Below are 17,186 nucleotides of genomic sequence, written 5' to 3'. Positions count from 1 at the left end.
AGAACTCTGCTAGGCCTAGTTCTGAACATACATGGAAACTGACTTAAAATAGTATGCAAAATCTTGGTTCTTACACGTACAAAAATAGATGTGTGATTTTTGCAATCTTAACTTCTTTTTTAATGGCATTAGTGTATATTTGAACATGGGAGGAATGTTGACATTCTCTTTTGTTTTACTGCTTTATAAGAATAGTCAACCTCAAAATTAGATGGTGTTATCTTTTCATTGTCAGCACACTTTCTTAGATTATCCTAGCTCTTGTCTTCCATTTTTTAGGGATTCTTATTCCAGTTCTTCTACTTCATTATAAAGTGTCAGAGCTTTAAAATTAATTCTCTCACTCTTGTCCTAAATAAAGGTGTTTTGTTTTGCTCTTTTTTGTCTCTCTTGCCTGCCTTCATTCATATCTTGTAGCCTGTTTTCCTTCCTTCTGCTTCTTTTCTCCTTTTTCTCCTCCTGTTCCAACACTTAACTGTCAACTGAATGAAATTATACTTAGATTAGTTTTTCTTCTGTGAAACTGAGTGGTCCAAGGTGTTCCTGCACATAGAGCATTCCTCTCCTAATGTGTTCTTGTAGATAGACTTTCAAGTGTGGCTAGGTAGTGTATGGAATTGCCAAACTTGCATTTATTTCAACCCTTTAATTGTACAGATTTCAGTACCTTTTCCACATACCAAGGAGTACAAGAGAAATGTAGAATATTTTAAATTGCTAAAAGAAATTGATTCAATAATGATCCAAATATGGCCAGTTGTGTTGTTCCTGTACCTTTCCACTATGATGTTGGAAACTTACTTTGTTAACCTTGAAAACAAAAGTCAGCTTCAGACTACTAAATTTAGCTGTTATTCTAGTTTTAAAAAAATATGTAGAGCATTCCTAAATAAGATTTTTTTCAACACTGTTTTATCATGTTCACTGTTTTCTCTTCTGATGTCCAGTTGACGTTCTAAGGCAATATGGCAGAAATGCTGGTTTTCCCCCTTGTAGTTTGTTGTCAGAATGTTTCAAGGAGAGAAGAAATGCTGACTATATGAGACTATCTGTACTACTAAGTCTTGTATTCTGTGTTGTGTAGGCTATCAAGTACTAGCTCCCACTGCCTATTACGATCAGACTGGTGCCTTAGTAGTAGGCCCTGGAGCGAGAACTGGCCTTGGAGCACCAGTCAGATTGGTGGCCTCAACTCCTGTTATAATCAGTTCTGCAGCAGCACAAGCAGGTAAGTATTTGATCCTGCATGGAGGTTTTTTCCACTTTTGTACTGAATCTTAACAGTAATGTGGGTTGATTTAGTATTTGATATTGTTGATGTGTTTTGTGTGCATCTGTGAAGTTTTCTAGTTGTGAAGGATATACCATACACACTCTCTTTCCTATTGTTGCCTCCTTTTCTCTGAGACACACTGCTGTTTCTCAGAGATGTAGCTTTCCTTTTTTAATTCAAATTTACAGTCCTCTCCGCATACATATACAGGCATGTTTCTGCAAATGCTGTTGCTTGTCAGATAGGAACATTTTCCCCTTTCCTCTCCCCATGCATATAACATGCACTTCTCATCAATCCCCTAAATGGTGTCCTCTAGGAAGCATCATTTCATTGCTTCGGCCTGGCAGAAGATGATGGAGTGCTCTGGGGCCTTGCTATGCTTTTCTTCTGAAAGTTTTTTCTCCTGAAAAGTGTGGCAAGGAAAAAAAAACTATAGAACAGACAGCAGAAGAGGAGAATTACTTATATCAAATGTCTCTAGTTTTCTTTTTCTCATTTTATCAGTGATAAGGTCTGGTACTACTTTACTGAACCATTGTATTTATTGCTTTTATTGAATTAAAATCCAAAATACTAACACCAGATTAATCTGTTCAGAAAATTAGATTTTAAGTTAATCTATAAGCTTCTTTCTCTTTGCAGAACTTGCTTCTGACATTAGTAGCTGAGGATGTCTTTGAATGGCTCTTAGCTGCAACTCTGCTATTGCAACTGATATAAAAGCACAGTTCAGTAAACAGTAATGTCTTATATGTTTATGCTGAAAATTCCCTCAATTACATTAACAATTCTACAGTCTTGATTAGCCTACAACATATACTGTCTTCATTTTTTTCCTCAGGTAATTAAGACTGTGTAATACTATAAAGTCTCTTTTAGTCCTTTAATATGTGAATTTCTGCTTGTTCAAGAGGGCTTCAAGAAAATATGATTTAGAGCTGAATAGTCCATTTTCAGTCAGAAATGTTTGAGAGAGTAATTATGATTGAAAACATGTGTTTTACAGCTGCAGCTGCTTCAGCTGGAGGAACAGCAAACAATCTCACGGGAGCCACGAACGGTCTATTTCGGCCACTTGGTGCCCAGCCACAACAACAGCAACAGCAAACAAATAGTAGCCTACAATCCAATTCATTTTATGGCAGTAACTCTTTGACCAATAACTCCCAGAGCAGTTCCCTTTTTTCACATGGTCCTGGTCAACCAGGAAGCACATCTCTTGGCTTTGGAAGTAGCAGCTCTTTAGGAGCAGCTATCGGCTCTGCACTTGGTGGATTTGGCTCATCAGGTAGGTTGTTAATATAGTGAGGAAATTCTGTGAGACTTTTGTGTTAAACAAAAAAAAAAATGTATCTGTATCCAGACATATTATATACACATAGATTTCTAAAAAGAATGCAGAAATAGGCTATTTAAGTTTAAAACAAATTATAGGGGAAGAAAAAGGGTTTTTTAAATTCACTTGGGCTCTGTATACAAGATGCATTTTTGAAGAATATCCTGTAGTCATAGATATCTCCAAAATACTTTCCCATATTGAGCACTATACTCTGCCCCAGAAGTTTGTTACTGTTTTTAGTAAGCTTTTTATTTTCAAGGAAGTCTTCATTCTGTGTTTAAAATAACAATTGATGACTTTTGAGATATGTATTCTGTCATAATTTTCATGTCAGGAAGATTCCTAATTTTTAAAAAAATTAAATAGCATATGACTTTCTAAATTTGATCTATTATTGAAATGTTTGTTTCCATAACATTTTTTACAGGACTTATAAAACGGAAAAACTTAATACCCAAGAATAGTCCTTGTTAAATTCAGTAGGTTTAATCTTAGATACAGTTAAGCATAAATAGTTCTGTGCAAGTTTGGGGCCTTTAAATTATTTCAACAGATGCTCCTGAATAGTATCAACCTGTTTGTATTTAATAAAAAATAAAAAAATCAATGTTGCCATCATGTTTCTGCTCTATAGCAGAAATTTCTTATTCTCACAGTTTTTAAACATGCAAGGTAGGTTTTCTTCTATTTCAAATTCAGTATTAGTAAGGCAAGCAAAATATCTTTTCTAAAGAATATTTCCTTTGGCTATTAATCTCTAAGTTACAGTACTGAATTGTTTATTTTAATGAAATCAGTGGAGTGTGTTTATAATCTTACGTATCTTGCAGATTGGTAGAAATTGGGGGAAATTTAGGTACTCTTATCAGTATTCTTTTCAAAGTTAAATGTCCCAAGGGAATTAATTAAAAAAAAAAATAGATGTTGAAAGAAAGATTATTGCAAGATAGCGTCATATATGGAAAAACAAAAGGAAAAACACACCCTTCAGTGTTAAAACATGATACCTGTTATTTGGTAACTAAGTGGAGGTGAATAGTGATGTCAGATGTACTGCCTACCAACACAGAGATTTTTCTCAGTGTTGTCTTTCATAAAATCTGAAAAATTATTTACTTTAACAAAACTAATGCTAAGAAATCCAGAATCAAGTTATATACTGATCCTCTCTAATATCTGATTTTAAAGAGTGGAGCAGGAGACTCTAAACATACCATCTTTAATTAAAAAAAAAAAAAATACAGGCTACTCAGTCATGTAGAATTTCTTAATTTTCCATAATACCACCACAGGTAAATCTTATTTACAAAGTAATTGTGCTATCCAAGTGCTATATTTTATAATATAATTTGCCCTGAGCTACTTGTAGAATTTCAGTGAATTCTTAGCAGCTGTATTTTCTTCTGGGTAGTTTCATTTCATTAATAGACAGTGATCATAAGTATATCTGCATATTTAATGCAGTGCACCCATTTTAAGTCTCTAGATAGAATAGTTTTAAGCCATAAAAGTCTTTGTCCAGCATTATCACAGGAACCTCCATAGAATACAAATTTTAGTTGTCTATCTACTTAAGAAGAATCAACATAGTTCTTTCTGGCACAGGAGATAAAGCCTTTTTCTTGTAGTAAAGGTCAGTTCCAGAGCTTTGTCCAAAGCCTTCAGCATAGACAGCATATGCTGAAATTTTGCAGCAGTATCCTAGGTGATTTAATTAGCATGGTAGTTTTCCCAGGGAAGCAGGAAGCCTATGCTTTTGCAGTTTGAGAAGTGCTGATGAAAGGTGCTATCTAAACCTGAAATATTTTTAGTAGTATTATTGGAATAAAAGTATATTGAAAGTGCCCGTCTGCCAAGTATAAATTGTACTTGCCATAATAGCCACTTAAAAAATGCTTCCTGATCATTATTTTTTTTAAGAGTTCCTGTATGTATATATGAACTGAATTACACAGATGAGTACTTACACAAATGGTGCTAATGCATGTTGAGGCAAATTAAAAACAATTTTAATTTTTTACTTGCCAAAGTTTCAGCTTCTTTGTAACTCCCGTCAGTGTGTTGTAAAGGTTGAACTTCAGTTAAAATATAGCCATGAAGACTGACAGATGGCAATACAGATCTTGCCCTTATGTTTTCAGTTGTTGCATGGAAAAAAAAAATAGCTCTGAAAAAAATGCAGAGATGAGCATGTTCTAGCTGGATGACTGAACAATAAAGTAAAAAACAGGAAGAGGCAAACATACCATATAAATGGCAGTATGTACTTTACAGTCTTAGGTCTTTTATAATAAAAGTCATTCATACTCTATTTTAAAGGTTTAGGTACATGGTAAGTTACTGCAGCTTAACAGGTAACTAAGAATTAGATCAACTATGGCAGCTTTCCAGATGCCTAGTTCTGGCTTGTAACAAGTGTAAAGTAATTGCATTAGTTTAGACAGTGGTGAAGAGGGGTAAGCTAATTCAAATTATCTTCTGGTTTTTGTGAGCTTTGCTTGTGTGTGTGAAAATGCAACTCAGCTGGTTCACGGTAACTTGTTAAGCTGCAGTAATTTAGTTGAGTAAGAAACCCTGAAAGAAAGCTAAAGTTTACTTAGCTTTTTTCATAGTTGGAAAAATAACAATCCATCATGTAGTGTTGTATTAACATTCACATGGCTCACCAGCTGAGCCAGAACCTGTAGAGCTAGTCTCAAATCTTGAGATTTCTTTCAACTGTTGCCTTCATTTGCTCTTCTGATTTCTTATTCTCAATCTCCATGCCTAGTTAGTGCAGTATCTCTTCCTTCTGGCTTCTCCTCTAGTATGTCTTCCTTCTCAGTTTCCAGGCAACATTTTTTCTCCTGCTTCCCCTCCCAAATATGTTTCTGTTCCTGCTTGTACTGTGTGATGTTCCCATCATCAGCTTATTATTCCCGTCTTTTTGCCCCACAGTCACATATACCTTCTACAGCCTTTTCTTCAGATCTGCTTTCTTTTCATCCTCAGTCCCACTGGTTTTGAAAGTGCTTGCCAGTTTTCTTGCAGTCTCCTTGTTGGCTCCTTTGACCTTTCTCTCCTCCTGGTTCTGGTTTATTTTTTTCTTCTTTCTTTTTTTCTCTTTTCTTTTTCCCTGGTCTATTTCTTGTGTTTGGCTTTTGTCTCCTCTGCATTTGAAGTAGAGCTTCCTTTCCACACTGCCTGATGGGCCTTCCAAACAGAAGGTGGGATCTTGAGCAGCAGTTTGAGTCCATTTTTGGCAAGGCACACAGAAGCCTAGAAGTTCAATTGCAGGGAAAACCTTTATCAGTCATCTCGGATGTGCCATGTATGGACAGGAGTTTAAGTTTTCAGCTATGAGTCTGTAGCAGGTCAGTGCTGAACTTGTATGAACTGTGATTCTGCTAAGATTTTTAGCTCAATCAAAGAGACAATGAAAATAAAAGTCTCCTGTTGCTAGCACATTGGTCTGAGTACATGAAAGCGTTAACTTCTCAAATAATAGGTAGCTGGATTGTTTTGCTAAGGATAAAGCATCTTTCCTTGCCTGTTTTTCTGAAACGGCAGTGTTGTTTGGGCAGAACTTCTTTGGAAAATTTGGTCCAAGCAAATGGACCTGCTATGAAAAGAATTAGCCAAGTTGCTAATGTTAAAAAAAAAATAGTGTCTTAAAATGGGAAGTATCAGGCAAATTTCATATTGGGACATCCTGCCAGCTTCAGCAGGAAGGTACCTGACAAGGGTAAAGATTATGGAAGATAAATTCTGGCCTTTTCCTTTTTAAGTTGAAGTAGAAATCAATTTTCCAAATTTGGCTTAAGAAGCATCTTTGTTATCGAAATATCCATAGTCTTGGTTTTGTTCATGAGTATAATAAAGCTCCAGTGTTTAAAATAGGCACTCTAGTTCAATATTTCACTAGTATGCAACAGATACTAGAATTTAACATTTCTAAAAACTTTTTATTGTTTTCCTAATTTATCCTAGACTGTTCATTGCCTTGCTGAATGATGCTGTGCAGGATAACCAGTCCTTCACTAATACACTGTTATCCAAAGTTTCTAGTCTAATTTTACTTTCAGAAACACTGGTAGCGGTAAAATTACATTTTTAGTTTCTTACCTTAATTTTCCTATCTTTGCTCTGCTTCTCATCTTCTTCTTAGCCTATTCCTCCTTTATAATATCTTTTCAAAACACTTCTTTGAGAATCATAATTCTCGTAGGGAATTTTAAGTAGTCATTTTTTTCCTACAGGTGAGGGGTTCACAAACAAGAGGAAGTTCAGAAACAGCTGAACAGCAACATAGATTATTTTCTGAACCCTTATACAACAAAAATCAATTGTTTCTAGCCTTTTTCCTGAAATCAAGTATCACTGTCTGACTAATAATTTACGCTGGAAAAAAACTTATCAAAGAGTCTGGTGGAAATATTTTTAGAATCACTTATTCTGTAAAGCGACAGTGTAATCTAATCTCATAAGTTCCATATTTGTCCCGAGGCCAGGCGATTAAAACGGAGTACTGCAATATTACTGTGAGAAGTCTAGAATGAAATGTTGAAAGACATGGGCATTGGTGAAATTACTTAATCAGTGGTATGTTTATACCCACTTAGATTTACTTAAAAGTATGTGTGGTTATCACAGTAATTGTCTTTGTCATAACGATTGTAATTATTGTGATCACATCTGTTATTGCCCAGCTGTAGTTGGGGATAGGTTTTATTCAGTTGACACTGTGTAATTAGGGTCTTTTTATTTCTTCTTCAGTTGGCAGTTCTGCAAGTAGTAGTGCCACAAGGAGAGATTCTCTATCTACTAGCTCTGACTTGTACAAAAGATCTAGTAGCAGCCTAGCACCCATAGGGCAGCCATTTTACAATAGTCTGGGATTTTCCTCCTCTCCAAGTCCAATAGGCATGCCTCTGCCAAGCCAAACGCCAGGACATTCACTTACGCCACCGCCATCACTTTCATCACATGGATCCTCATCCAGTTTGCATTTAGGTAAAAAAAAACAAAAACAAAAAAGCAAAAAAACACTTTTTGTTTGTATGTGTGTATGTATTTCTATGTGTAAAATATATGTTGCATAAGAGATGTCACATTACCTTTGCTGTTAAACAGTTTCGTAATGAAGAGGGGCCATTCCTGAAAGGTGAAGAGCACGCTCAAATGCTCATTGATTTGACAGTGGAGGGCACTCAGCTTTTTGCAGTATCAGGCCAGCAACTGATTTTACTTCCCTTGCAGAAGCCCGATAGAGAGCCCAGTAAGACTTATTGGTCCTTTTTGTATTATGTTTCTACAGTGTGACAAGCAAAGGTGCATTATTTTTGTTTCTACTTCAGTGTATTACCACTTTAAGGACAGTTTAAGATGATACTGTGTTTAACAGTGAAGTGACTTTTACTACTGCCCCTTACCATGATAAAGTAGAAAAGTGAGCAAAGCTCTCAATGTAAAATGTATTGAAAGGTGATTTTTTTGAATCAGTGAGCCTACTACCTCATGGCCCAGATGCTTTGCCAGGAAGACAATAGTTTATCACCAGGCTGGTGGAAGAAAAGAAAATGCATTTGTGAAAGAAGTAGCAAAGGCTTTGTCAGTGGTGGCTCCGTGTTATCAGATGTATTTTTAAGGAATGATGATAGTAATCTTTTAGAAAATTTTTGAGCTAGTTAGATGACATGGGAGCTCAACCTTTTTTAAAAAAAATTTAAAATCTAAAGAAACCCCACCACAGCCTACAGTATATTTAGAAGAGAATGCCTCTAACCTGAGGTTACTTGATAAACATTCCCTTTTTTTGCTGCAAATATTTGTGGTCATTTAATTTGGATGCTAAAATCCTACGCTGAAACTGGATGTAATTTCAAGACTGAGTTGCCTGTTGCTCCAATAACTATTCACTGCACAGTTTTGTGCAGGTAATAGGCAACCTATTCCCCTGTACTTCTGTTAGTGCAAATAAAACAGTAAAAATTTAAGTGCCTACCAAAATACACTTTAAGTGAGAAATGTGTGAGTGATTTGTGTAACAAGGTTAAAAGTAATTTAAATATATTACATTTACAGTTCAGTATCCCCTTCATGGTTAAGTGCTGAATACCCAAAGTAAAACTGGGCAAGGGGATGTTTCAGCACGTTTTATTTTTTTTACTTACCTTTTTTCCTTTTTCAGGTCTACAAAGTGCACCTTTGGGCTGAGACCAAGCATGGAAAGTTTCAGCCCAAATGGAGGCTTTTGAGAAAGTTCTGAACATCTGACAATGGGGTTATCATGGAAATCTTTTTCTTTCTTTCTTTTCAAAGTACTCTCACAATAGTTTTCATATTACTGAAAACTATACTTAAACCAAATTTTTGGAAGGCATTATCTAAAATTCAAAACATTGAAAGTTTTGTGTTGTTTCACATTTGATAAATGTTAAATAAAAGACTTTCAGTTCTGAGAAAGTAAGCTGCGATCAGTATAGAGGATTACCTCTATCAGCAGAAATTGTTAAATACTGATTTTAATCCATTTCGGACTGTTTGGCAGTGTGAACTGAGCATAATAGTTTGTTAAAATCATGTACTAGATTAGAGTGTAAAGGCCAGAATGTACAGTTGTACTCTGAAAATTGACACAACGTTGTTGGCTTTCATGTGTACTGCCTCTTCATCTTCCAAATGAAGTGGACCTTGATTACGGGTAAAGTTTTTACTACCTTACCAAATCCATCTGAAATTTGGAAATTGAGGTCTTCTGTATTTTTGCTTTCACAAAAACACAGTAATTTTTTTTTTTAGCATTTCCTGTATTCTGCCCTGTGTCATATCTTTGTGCAGTTACATCCAAGGTGCACCATCACAAAAAGTTGAAGACTATTTCTGCAGTTGTCTGTCCTGTTAAATAAAAAGATAAAGCTTTCTCACCAAATGAGAACTTATACCTGAAACCAATCAGGGAGTATATTTTAACAAGGGTATGATTATCACATAGTCACTTTTCAGAGTAGAACAACATTGTAAGTTCATGTCTGCATGCAGTTTCCATTGGTATTCTGATAATGCCTGTCAAATGCAGCTCTCTCTTCACCTTCAAAACTTGTTGTCCTGCCTTCTTGTATCAACAGGTTCAGCTAAGTTTAACTCCTATTTTAAAATGGGCTACAAACTCGGTTGCTCCTATTTCAGCCACCAGAATACTAGAGCACAATACTGGGAAAGGGTGCATGATTTTATAACCCCTTTGTCAGACACTGCTGCAATTTGTAGCTTAAAAGACCAGTTTCCCTTTTACAAGAAATTTGTGTTATTGTACTGATTTTATATCTTCTTACCAACTTTCATCCAACATCCTAAAATAGGAATGTGCTAATTACTTTGTTCTAGTGTCAGTTTTCCTGTATTTGAAGGGATTTGTCAGTTGTCTGTAACTGCTTCTTTACTGTAATCAGTTGGAGCAGTAAGGTCATGAATTTGAACTACCCTTTCACTCCCAGGGACAAAAAACTGCAAGAGGAAGTATTTTTCCTATGTTATAAAAAAACCTCTTAGATTGGTAGTGTTTACTCTGTTTGGTACATTGCAGCATTTTAAGGGTTTGGTGTAGAGTAGGATTTTTAAAATCTGGGCTTTTGGAAGTAATTATTTTCTGTGAGTTGCAAGCCAAGCTTGTTAGTAGTTTAGATTTATGTTTTATCTTCAGAAGTTGTCATTTTGGGTAAGAGTAAGGCCCCTTGGCAGGACAGTATAGGGAACTTTGCATTGCCTCTGCTGTGTATCTACTCTGTAGGGCTTCGGTAAACCAGGCATAATAAGCACTTGCGTTGATTCATAAAATACACATGCATATATATATGCATATATGTGTACATATATATGTGTAATTCTGTTTCCCATATGAAGATGAAATTTTTAGCTGAGGATGAGATGAAGCTACTTTTTTACAGATGAACAAATACTTTGTGGAAATCAAGTTTAAAGTGTTCATATGCTTGTATGTATTTTACTAGAAAATAGTATTGTTGACTGATTTAAACGAGAGTTACTGTGCAGTAAATCTGTTTTATGTCTTGCTTAGAAACGATTGAAGAAATACTTCGGTAGTAAGTACTAACAGACTAATGCTATCAAAATAAATGTGCCTAGATCTAGTTTTTAAAATTTTTTTATGTTCTTCTTTACATTAAATATGCTATCCATGTTAAGGAGTTAGTAATTTAACATGCTTTGTGTCCTTGAAGCTTAGTAAGGCACTGTTTTAGATGATCAATGTCCCCTTTATACCTCTGTGCCTCTTCTTCCCTATGGACTAGCCACGGGGATTTAGGTTCAATTAAACTGTAAAACAACTTAATATTGTTTATTGCATCAGAGGTCTTTGTTTTACGAGATCAGAAGCGATAGCAAAGTGATTATCTGAAGAATGAACTGCATGCTTTATTCTCCAACAGTTGTAATTGTGTGGCTATACTGGTGCCTGATAACAGTCTTTTAAAATTTCAGTGTTTGCACTGAAACTTCAGTTTAGACTATGTGCTTTATTCAGTAGGGTATATTCCCAAAATAATTTGTAAGACCTAGGGTGTTGCCTTTCTAGTTTGGAATCAGAATCTGTAAAAGAAGTCTCCTGAGTTCTTGAAGCGCATGGGGATGTGGTAGGCTAACCAGGAGGATTTGGGTAACTTGAACTCAGATTTCAGTTTTCCATTGCTAAGCTGTTCACACTCAAAGTTTTCAGGAAGGAAACCAGGTGTCCGTAATGTCCACACTAATGCTTTGGTCGTTTTTGGACTGAGAAAGTAATGAGTACAATATTTCTGAAATAGTCCATTGTATACAAGGATATATCTGCCTATAAGTACCTTTGAAAATATGTTTTTATTTTGGGGGTTTTACTATTTTTTAAATCTGCAAAGTTGCCACTGAACTGTAAGACTGCAGCTATAATAAAAGGTTACATGAGAAGAAAAGCTAATTACCTATTAAATTATTATTTTTTTATAATAGCATCCAAGGTTTTACAAAGCTAAGCTTTCTCTGTGCTTTTGAAGTATGACAGGTTCTTCTAGGCACAACGGGTACGTTTTCAGCCTTCCTGTATTATGATCCTGCTTAACGTGATCGTCTTAAGTAGTTTCACAGGCTAGACAGGAGTCTCCCTGTTGCAGCATAGTTGTCTCACAAGTCTTAAAAAGGGATGATCCCCAAATTAGATTGAAGAAAGGTTTGATAATCGTGAGTGTGAAATGTATTGTATACATGTAGTTCTACACATGGTAGCTTTTAACAAATATGCTATATAAGTTTCTTAATTTGTTTTAATTGCTGGATAAATTGTCACATTTAATTTATACTTACATGAAGGCTCAGTTAAAAAAAAAAAGCTTAAACAATTCCTGATTCACATGTGCAATTCCATGACTGTGTATGCTAATTAGAGCCATGCAGTTTGTGAGCATATTATCAAAACTACTCTACTAGTTTCTGGCAGAGGATTGAGCATGTGATCAGTGGAGCACTAGAGATGCTACAACAGGAAAGTAGCCTATAATACTTCCTTTTAAACGGGCTTTGCTGCCCTCTCGTGGCCTTAAATAGTGTTACTACACGGCATTTACAGGGAAGCTAGGATTTCGTTCATATATTTAAATAATCTAGATGAGAAATACCATGATTTTAGGTGCATAATTTTTTGTTCTTTAGAAGGCTGTTCCTGGAAGAGAAATGACTGTACAGCATCACTCTGTATACTGCTTCACCTGCAGAATGTTGGGTTTCTGTTTTCTTTTTGTCTGTTAGTATCACTGAAATAGTGATTGTCAGTGGAAACTAAAAATTATAGTTAAAAAAACTTGATTTTTCTGGCTGTAAAGAATTCAGACGCTTTAATTTCAAAGACGACCTAGCGTTTTTTTAAAAGGTATTGTGGGGCATAAAGTATTTACTGATTCTTTACTGATTCTTAACCACTGAATTTTGAAAACTAATTATAAAATAAATACTAATTATTTCTATTTTAGGGCATAATACTATACAGTGCAATAAATGTGATGCTTGATATGTCTTGCAGAGCACTAACATCTCAGACTGGTATTGCAATTTGACCTTTCAAAAAAGATACTTTACCATTAATACATTACCAGCCCACTGTAACACTGTTGTTGCCTGGCCTTATAAATACTTGGAACCAAAAGAAGGCTTGGCTGGGGCACTGTCAGCTGATTTCTTTTTTTTTTTTAATTAATTTTGTAATAGAGCACCATTCAAACAGCACATACTGCATATTGTTTTAAATTCAAATGTAGATATTTATTCTGTTGACTTTGAAAGGGCTTTTAGTTACTGGGTCAGTTTCTAGATAGGGAAACTGAAAATGCTTTCCCTTTCCAATTCATACTTGATAATTTTAGGTTGGGGTTTTTTTTAGTAGTAGAGTTGAGATTTCTACATGGGTATTGTCTTTGAATATCTCTGCTTGTAGTATAGTAGCAGTATCCCTTTTAAAATCATACTGTAGTTGGGAAAGATGCATTGTTTGCATGCTTATTATGATAATTGCCAGTTGTAAAGTGGAGGGGAGAGAGGCCTACTGGAGGAGCTCAGAGTGACAAACTGATTAGAGAGCAATATGTGAGGAGAAATTCACAGGACTGTGCAATGGTGATAGCTGTAGGTGGAATCACTAGCAAAAAGGAGTAGGACCTAAACATAGGAAGGCAATTCAGTTCTTCGAAAGTAAGGAAAGATGAAGTGTAGTGAGAATGATGAATGTTTTCACAGCAAGGAAAGGATTTCGTGTTTCTAAAAGGAACTTCAGTTTGATATATCTTTGGTTGTTTTAGAATTAAGTATTCTTAGTTACTTGGTTTGAAATTTGACATATTTAATGCTTACAAGAGGTACTAGATTGAAAGCCTGGGATGCTAAAGTCATGAAATACCCTGCAGAACAGGTACAGCATGACAAGAGGCACCACGTGTGCCTTCCCAAAAATGCCCTTTCACACTGTAAGTTGGAAAGGTACCTCAGTAGGGACTGAAGGGTAGTTCAGATTTCATGGTCTATTTTGAAACAATTGGCTAACTTCGAGACTACTAACAAGGGTATCAGTCAGTATTGTTTGTGAAGTGGAAATCTGCCCAGTAAGCTAAGGCCCACCCAATTCTAAAGTTTCTGTAAGTCTGAGTGGGTGCTCACTTTACCTGTTTCATTATATTCTTCTAATGACATTTCTTTTCCTGGTGCCCTTCACATAAAATAAAAATGAGGAGGAGAATGGCTTTTATTTATTGGAAGATAAAGCTATTTAACTCCTCCAACCACAATGAGGTAAATATAAATAACAAAGACAACATTGTTTCTTTGGCTCCAGGGTGTATCTGTAGTTCTAGTACACTTACTGTTTTGCTGTTGCTTATTTTCCTTATGGCTTTTACTGACAGAACTGCTTCCTTGTAGGAGGACTGACAAATGGTAGTGGTCGCTATATTTCTGCAGCACCTGGAGCTGAAGCAAAGTATCGCAGTGCGGCGAGTACCTCCAGTCTCTTTAGCTCCACCAGTCAGCTCTTCCCTCCTTCACGCCTTCGTTACAGTAGGTCTGATATTATGCCTTCTGGACGTAGTCGATTGCTGGAAGATTTCAGAAATAATCGTTTCCCTAATCTTCAACTAAGAGACCTTGTTGGACATATTGTTGAATTTTCCCAAGACCAGCATGGTTCTAGGTAATTATTATAGTAAAGTTAATAACTTAATAATATTTTGCTGCTTTGATATTATTATATTAACATCAAACATTTGAATGAAGTGGTAGTCATCTTAATACAAAGCATGCCATAATTGGAGCGCATGCTCTTACACTAACCTTTTTCTTCACTAGGAAATTTCATTATAAAAGTAGTATAAATTTAGCTGCTTGTGGAAGTTCTCAGCGTAGAAACAGCCTCATAACTAGACTTGTAAACTCTAGTATTTAGGTATCAAAAAGGCGTTGATTAAGAAAGCAAAGTATCTGGCATCTGGAATGTAAAACCATTTTTTTAGAAATACATCATCAGGTACTTAGTTATTGTTATTCTTTTCATCTTTAATCCTTTTCAAATGAAAGTTTTAAAGTATCATTTTACTAAAATGTAACCTTTTATATGCAAAGGCACTACTTACATTTTAATAAGTTTTATAAATGTTGAATACTTGCTTTAGAATTTTGAGGTGTCTCATTGAAACGGTGTTTGAGAGGTTTTCCTGTTGTTTATTTAAAGCATAATGTACCTTTTTTTGCACTTAGATTTATACAGCAAAAGCTGGAGCGAGCCACTCCAGCTGAGCGCCAGATGGTATTTAATGAGATCCTGCAAGCAGCATATCAATTGATGACTGATGTATTTGGAAACTATGTAATACAGAAGTTCTTTGAGGTAAGCATACCACTAAGTGTATGAACAGAAATGCAAACGAAATGCTGTAAAATCTGATTAAATTTAACTTTTTTTTTCTTAACATCATAGCAGAATTCTGCTGGACTGTTACCACAGAACCCAAGTGTATAACACTGCACACATGTTTTCTGTATCCCCTGCTTTTTTCATAACAGGCATAGTTCCTCTTTGCACTGGTGGTGCATACATTGGTGGTGAACATTGGTGAATATACAGGATGCACACTCAAGCTTCGCAAGCCTTTTAACACAATTTACAGAGACTTTCAGCAGGTGACGGGGAACATAAAGATTTGAAGGATACTTTTTATTGGTTACTGCACCTTGGTAAAGAGTGGGTCTGGAAAACGCTCTTGCACCCAAATAAATAGCTGTGTGAACTTCATCCAGTGCTGTATATGAAGAAACTCGCATAAAATGTATTGAGGCGGAAGAATTTTCAGGACTGGATGTCATAAGATACATCCAATATTACTAAAACTAATATTTAAAACAGGTTTGTTTTTTGTTAAAAACTATGGGGTAAAAAAAAAAAAGACCCATATCAAAGAGTTATAAGATTTGACTTAGAGAGAAGAAAAAGCAATACCTGTGTCCTGGAAAAAGTTATATGTAGGAAAGTTATCTAGCATACTGTACTTTAAATCAAGGACCATATCAAAGTATCTGGGTGGATAGAAGGTGAAGGTGGAAAATGTCCAATAAGAAATAAAATGGTTGCTGTAAACAGGAATGTAGTTTTTAATGAGTAGTCTATGAAACAATGTGCTCACTTTTTTTTTACTTTATATTCTTTTTAACAAATCAAAATATCTTCTGAAAAGCATGGCTGACCAATGGTGTGTAAGATCTTGTTCTTGCTCAAGGGTCATCAATTGTTTTTTCCCATAATGTTAGGTTGGGTGAATACCTAGATAATCATTGTCAATTGAGTGTTTTTATCTTAATTTTGCGGAAGAGTTCTCAAGGAAAAAAGTGCGCTAGGCCTTAGGTGTATTAAGGGACTTAGTTCATCATGTAAGTAGGAAGGCAATATTGTTTGAGCTTTCTTCAGAGCCTTAGGTGACTACAGGTGTGGGGTTTGACAGTTCTCAGCAGTGCTGCATGAATGTTCGTGGTGCCACCCAGCCGATTGTCCAGGTTATCACTTCTGTGCGGTCTCTTGTACTGTGCCAACTAAGGAGCTTGTGTGGGTATCTGGGAATGGGGTTATGTGTATTATTCTGAAGCTTGACTGCCTTCTACTCTGCTCAACATGGAGCAGCAACACAGAAGGTTTTAGCAGCACCATGGAGGGAATAAGGGCAAGAATTAGCTACTGCTGAGAAACATTGGTTGAATTATACTCTAATACAGCCAGTGTACAAAACCATTTTGATTTTGCTCTGCAAAGCCCAAGTATTTCTAGATTTCCCAAAGTGTCCATGGTAAGAATGATCCTTCAAGCCATGCAAAGTTACCAAGAAGCTACTTCAGGGGCTGATATCTTCTCCCCCTGCCCCCTCCTGTTACAGCTTGCTTACTGTATAAAAGATGTAAGTAAGATACACTGACCAGTACAAATTTGAGATATCGGAGAAAATCTGATTTGAATTAATACGTTGTAGTAATCTAATTAATTTGCCTGGTATAATTTGTTTAAATAAGTGGGTTATTGCACTTAAATATTCTGACAGACAGACAAGTATAAACTGCTTCGACTTCTGTTGTCTTTCAAGGTCGTGCATTTGATAGCAGGTATGTGACTGGAATGCGAAATACTACAAAACGTTGCATTTAGAAAATAAAAGCTTCTGGTAAATACATCCACCAAAAATACAAAGGGAAAAATCATTCAAGGCATACAGTAAACCTGTAATACATTATGAAAGTACTTACTCTGACATGTAAATTTCAACACGCTGCAATATGTCTTCATTTGTTAACAGCATATTTATTTTCTTTTAGTTTGGAAGCCTGGATCAAAAGTTAGCCCTAGCAACACGCATACGTGGTCATGTTCTGCCATTAGCCCTACAGATGTATGGTTGTCGTGTTATTCAGAAAGCACTTGAGTCAATCTCACCTGACCAGCAGGTAATTGTAAGTTAGAGCAATACTTTCTTTTCTTTCTTTTTATTGCATCCATCTTTTTACTTGCTTAAATGGTTGGTC

At 35.7% G+C, this 17,186-nt stretch overlaps 1 protein-coding gene across 6 annotated transcripts in view; it reads left to right on the top strand.

Moving 5' to 3' along the window:
- PUM2 (pumilio RNA binding family member 2) overlaps positions 1–17,186 on the top strand; it is a 75,910-nt gene that overhangs the window by 50,753 nt on the left and 7,971 nt on the right. For 2 of the 6 annotated variants that reach the window (XM_059835919.1, XM_059835923.1), the window contains exons 11-16: positions 1,085–1,228; positions 2,283–2,564; positions 7,371–7,607; positions 14,052–14,319; positions 14,883–15,012; positions 16,980–17,108. In XM_059835919.1, coding sequence (XP_059691902.1) covers positions 1,085–1,228; positions 2,283–2,564; positions 7,371–7,607; positions 14,052–14,319; positions 14,883–15,012; positions 16,980–17,108 — 1,190 coding nt within the window. Of the gene's footprint in view, positions 1–1,084; positions 1,229–2,282; positions 2,565–7,370; positions 7,608–14,051; positions 14,320–14,882; positions 15,013–16,979; positions 17,115–17,186 lie in introns of all 6 variants that reach the window. The other 4 variants (XM_059835918.1, XM_059835922.1, XM_059835921.1 and 1 more) reach the window with 3 other exon arrangements.

The sequence above is a fragment of the Gavia stellata genome, chromosome 2, assembly GCF_030936135.1.
Source record: "Gavia stellata isolate bGavSte3 chromosome 2, bGavSte3.hap2, whole genome shotgun sequence".
Taxonomy (NCBI): domain Eukaryota; kingdom Metazoa; phylum Chordata; class Aves; order Gaviiformes; family Gaviidae; genus Gavia; species Gavia stellata.
The sequence above is the reverse complement of the archived record's forward strand: the minus strand, read 5'-3'. Positions and strand labels throughout refer to the sequence as shown.